Below are 5,198 nucleotides of genomic sequence, written 5' to 3' on the forward strand. Positions count from 1 at the left end.
TTTGGAAGATTGCAATCATTGTATCATTGGCCACATTTCTTAACAAAAATTTGTGTACTTTGTTTTAGGCGTTTAGTTCTTTTATTCTAATTTTTAATTTAAATTGAAATATAATTTTATATGAAAATTTTTTACTGTAACAAAAAAATTAAATGTGATTGTTTCAGAAAATTTTTTATTATAGTAAAACTTGAATTCTAAACTTGAATCGGTGAAATGAACTATACCTAAAATTTTAATTATACTTTTTATAGAGCTTGTTCAGTTACATTTTTGAGTTATAATGATTTGAGTATAGATTTTAAATTGAATTTAAGTTATAACTTCAGTTGAAATTGTAACTTGAATTTGTGTTTAGTTGTGTACATTTAAGTTATGACTTGAGATGAAAATCTTTTTGAGTTTGTATTTGAATGAATCAAAACTTAAGTTTGTATTTAAATAGTATTTTAAAAAAAACTCAATGATGATAGAAAATTTTAATAGGGTATACGGGTGAGATTTTATTCGTCTATTCGTTATAAACGCATAAAAAAAAGAATCATCTCAATCGAAATTAAAACAAAAAAGAGAGTATATTAGTAAAATAAGTGTTAAATTAATAGTTATGAATTATCATACAAGTGAAATGACATCACATGCACGTAAATTTGTATTTAAAAATTAATTTTTGAGTTGGTGTCCGTACAATTATTTTTTGATTAATGGTCCGAACTTAACTTCCAAGCTTTGGTTCATATAAAACGACCCAAACTCGATCTATTAGTTTGTTCAGTATTTACCATTCCATCAATTAGATGTTAAAAAGAACAAAATATCCACACAGTGATGATGGAAAATAACAGTCCTGATAAAACACTTTCCTAATAAAACACATAGTTACGGGCGTGACGATAACAAACATAACACTTTTGTAACAAAACATCTCTCATACTTTGTCCACCTTTAACACCCAACTAACATAAGTCTAAAAACTGAAACAAACTGATAAATCAGGATAGAGTTTAGAATTAAAGACATTTTAAAAATTAGGTACCGAACTGAGATTGACCCAACATCATCTCTAAGTTTCAGAAAAAAAAAAAAAAAGGGATAACAATAACATAGGTGCTTAAAGGTTTGACTAGAAAGATTCAAGACCAAAGAATCCGAGCAAGAAAGAGGTCGACGAAGGCCAAGGAATAACTTTTTCTCATTCAAATTTCCACATGATTTTCACGTGCAATAGGTCAAGGTCCAACCATATGAGGACCTCCACAGTTTTGAAGCATATGGCTCTGTTCAACATTCCACATTCAAAGCAAAATGGTTGGTCAAACATTCAAAACTGAATATAACAATTTGGTTGAAGTGCTATTTTAGCTAGAAACTTTATTCCTTTCCCCTTACACATAAGTTATCCAGAGACGTGTATAAATTGCATACAAGATAATACATTATGACATAAATCAATTATAAAAATCTGTACTCCAGCCAAACATATCTTAAACTATAACATGCAATAACAAACACATCTCAGTGTACAATTCCCCAATTCAAAATCTGTTGCAAAAGCAAGAACAAATAGCCATGCATAGAAAAAGGAATTTTAACATCCATACAAGGAATGTTCAATCCTTGGAAAAGAAGGTTTGATACAGAGTGGAGAATAGTCTAAGAAATAAGAACTATACATATCATTATAATTCAATGAGAAAGGAAAAGCAACAATTCATCTCAAACATCACCACCCAATGAAGCACTTAAACGTTAGTGGGACGAATTTTACAAACATATGAACGGAGAGAAAGCAGTTTACCTCACTGATATTAGCCGAAAACCATTTCATCCAAGTTTCGAGGCAGCAACATTGATCAAGCAGACTCAAATGAATGCAAGCAATTTAAAGTAGACAACAATATACAAAGAGAAGGAGAGAAGAGCAAACAAGTGCTGCCAGAAGATAAGAGCTGAAGCCTCACTAACTGCATATCCTCTCAAACTGGCAATTGCTCCCAATAAAATAGCGCTCGGTGTTGTGTACTGCAACAAGAGGACGAATCTGTACATTTGATCGCCCACAATCAGAAAGTTCAGTTTATCAGCCAATGCCACGATTCCAATCCCGAACAGAGGAAGCAACAAGAGCCTTGTCACACTGATACCAATAGTAGTTCGAAGGCCAAGTTTGGACTCGTTAGGACCCTCTGCAAGCACACCTCCAAGGATAAGCATCACGAATGGCACGGTTGCACCAGCTACAATATCTAAACTACTTGTGATAAACTCGAGTGGAGCGTTGTCTCCAAAGAAAAGGGCCTTTAACTGAGGTACCATCCCTATAACGATGGCTAAAAGAGAAGCAATTGTTGGAGGCTGAAGTATGTGCCTTATAGGAGTTTGTTCAGCAACAATTCTTATCCTCCTAACCACTCTTGGCTCGGCCAAACACCGGATAGATCTGGGACTCAGTTCACTATTCTCTCGTGAGAAACCAATATCAGGAATAGTTGACTGTGAAGCGTTCGAGATGCTATTGAAAATCCTAGCAATGAAGGGTGTCTTTGAATGTTCGGTTTCTTTTTCCTCGATCCCAGGCCATTCAGCTTCTATAAGGAGAGGCCTGCTTATATCGTTAGATGGAAGCTGTTCCTCAATCTCAATTCCTTCCTCAACGATCTCGTAAAACTCCAATGGAGGCTCCATCATGTGATAAACAAGGGTGTAAACAAGAAGCACAGCCACCCACTGGGCGAAAGAAACATACGCGACACCTCGAGAGTGACAATGTTCTCCAAACGGGTTATCCACCGAATGACAAACAGATCCAACAACAGCAAGAGGGAGATTTCCAGTATTCCCAAATCCAGTCATGATAATGGTAAATCTGTTGAACTCGGGAGGTGGGCGACATATAATCACCACCAAGTACCCGAGGAAGCAACCAACAGCCGTACTAACTAACACATTAACCGGAATAAACCACCACCGAGCAATGTTTCCTAATGTGATTGCTTCACCAAGTTGACTAAATACTAAGCATGGCAAAAAAAGTGCAAAAACAAGCTTGCTAAGGAGCTTAAAAGTAGCTTTCGGAATGATTTGGGTTTTCGGGTGTGCAAGAACCAGACCAATAACTGTGAGGGCGAGAAGTTTCAACAAAGGCAATATTGCACTCTTCAAATCTTCCCCACTAGATTTCACATTATCTTGATGAAACGCAGAAAGATACTGAGAAATCATTGTTTTGAGCACTTGAAGATCAATATCAATTATAACTTTCTGCAACAACGAAAGAAGAACTCAAAATTAACAGATGTGAGATTTAATACAGAGCCAAAGGCAAATCTCTGAGACCCCACAACACAAATAACGACCAATTGAACAGAAATCCCAAACCATAACATTAAGAAAATAAGAAAATCAAAATATTCTCGGTTTTCTACGTGGGATTTCGAAGAAGGTCATAAATTTTAAGCTTGTCGGTGGACACAAATTATGCGGAACGAATCAGCAAGAACAAAGGTTCAGCATATTTCCAGCATAAGAAGAAGAAAAGGGTTGTTTATATATTACATGTATTAATCAAAATAGTGTCAAATACAATATAACATTAACATAGACTTCGAAGATATTGATGAACTAAAATAAAAGTGAGAGATTTCGAACAACCTTAACAAAATCAACTTGAAATAGAAAAAGGGATGGAGCAACTTACCCAGAGAGGCAGAAAACAGAGGGATTGAAGAAGGGTCCAGAAGATTCAGATCGAATGTAAGGGTTTCATAAGGGGAAGCTTTAATCGATTTTTTTATTTATTAATTTATTATGCCCAGAGACCAGAACTGGAGGACGAAGGGGTTGTTGACTTGGATACGAGGATTTAAATAAAGGAGACTTGGATTAGAATATTTTTATTTACGTGCGGAGAAAATATTATAACGAATTATAAATTATAATTTAAATTGGGATATGAATTTCTCAACCAAATAACCATTGATTCTAATTTTAGTTTTAAAATTAAAATTAAAATTTATGATTTTAGGTTTAAATTATAGTTTTGAAATTAAAATTAAAATTAAGAGTTTGAACCATTAAAAATTAAAGGAATGGTTTTAAAATTAATAGTGATTCATAATTTTAATTATTATATTAAGTTCAAATCTTAAATTAGAACTATCTTAATTAAATACTATTATGAGTGAATCAAATCCAGATCACTTTTTATTTTTTATAAATAAACACTAATTTTAAACTAAAATCATAGTTTGGAGTACAGAACCTTTAAAAAAAACACCTTTATTTGATTTAGCTTACAAAAGATGACATAATTTTTCAGTAGAAAAAAACAAATGTTCTTATTTAATTTGTCTTTTATTACTAATGATCTTTCATAATCTTCCAACCGAAAGATCCTTGTCGTATAGGAGTGTTTTGTCCATATATTTATTGTGGAGTTCAAAAATTCATGTTTCTTGAGCAAAAGAAAATAGTTCACTTGATGTGTTTTTCTTATCAATAAAATACATATAAATCTCTTGTTAAAAAAACGAAACAAGTCAACCAATGTTTTTATTCCATAAAAAAGATAAGAATATTTTCCTTGTAAAACATCAGCAGGCTCCATAAGTGAAAAAATTAATCCTGTGATCATTTCTCTTGGACTGGCAACAAAGACTTCCATAAGTGAAAATTTTTTTAAGGAACAATCTTTGTTGTACATTTACTTTGTTTCAGAGTGACAAAAATTTATAACTTTACAGTTTCCTCCAACGAAAGGGATGAACGGTGGCCACTGTATTATTAGAGAAAATCAAGAAGACAAATTGAAATCAATTCACAACCGTAATCCCACAATTACTGGACGTCTCCTTTTCTCATGGAATTGATTTTTTGTATTTATTTATAAAAGTCAACTTACTCAGGATAGATTGATTCTCTTTAACTTTTGTATAAGAGTAGCTGTATAAATAGATTACACAACATCAATACGAATACAACTTTTCCTCAATTGTTTTGACAGCTTTTATGGTATCAGAGCAATTTTTCTCCACCGAGAAACGATCCTCTCCCATATTGCCCAAATGGCCGAAGCACCTATCGTCCTCAAGGAACGTCTCCACACCATGACCAAAGGAAATAAGACTGTCACTGACTTCCTGCAACGTTTGAAAAGCACTGCCGATGAACTTGCCATTGTTAACGCTCATGTTGCCGAC

The 5,198-nt window shown here is 33.5% G+C and overlaps 1 protein-coding gene across 2 annotated transcripts; it reads right to left on the reverse strand.

The window, feature by feature from the left end:
- Positions 1 to 838: 838 nt before the first annotated feature.
- Positions 839 to 3,822, reverse strand: LOC21408560 (protein PIN-LIKES 2). Of its 2 annotated transcripts, XR_002902243.1 has the most exons (3): positions 3,698 to 3,822; positions 1,799 to 3,261; positions 839 to 1,277 (listed from the first exon to the last, which is right to left on the reverse strand). XR_002902243.1 is itself a non-coding variant. In XM_024165818.1 (2 exons), the coding sequence occupies exon 2, from the start codon at positions 3,220 to 3,222 to the stop codon at positions 1,864 to 1,866; it is 1,359 nt and encodes a 452-aa protein (XP_024021586.1). In that variant the 5' UTR covers positions 3,223 to 3,261; positions 3,698 to 3,822; the 3' UTR covers positions 1,546 to 1,863. The 2 variants fall into 2 exon arrangements, 1 of the variants encoding a protein (XP_024021586.1); XM_024165818.1 differs by lacking the exon at positions 839 to 1,277 and having other exon boundaries at positions 1,546 to 3,261.
- Between the last annotated feature and the right edge of the window lie 1,376 nt (positions 3,823 to 5,198).

Source organism: Morus notabilis, unplaced genomic scaffold (assembly GCF_000414095.1).
Source record: "Morus notabilis unplaced genomic scaffold, ASM41409v2 Scaffold451, whole genome shotgun sequence".
In the NCBI taxonomy this organism is placed as follows: Eukaryota; Viridiplantae; Streptophyta; class Magnoliopsida; order Rosales; family Moraceae; genus Morus; species Morus notabilis.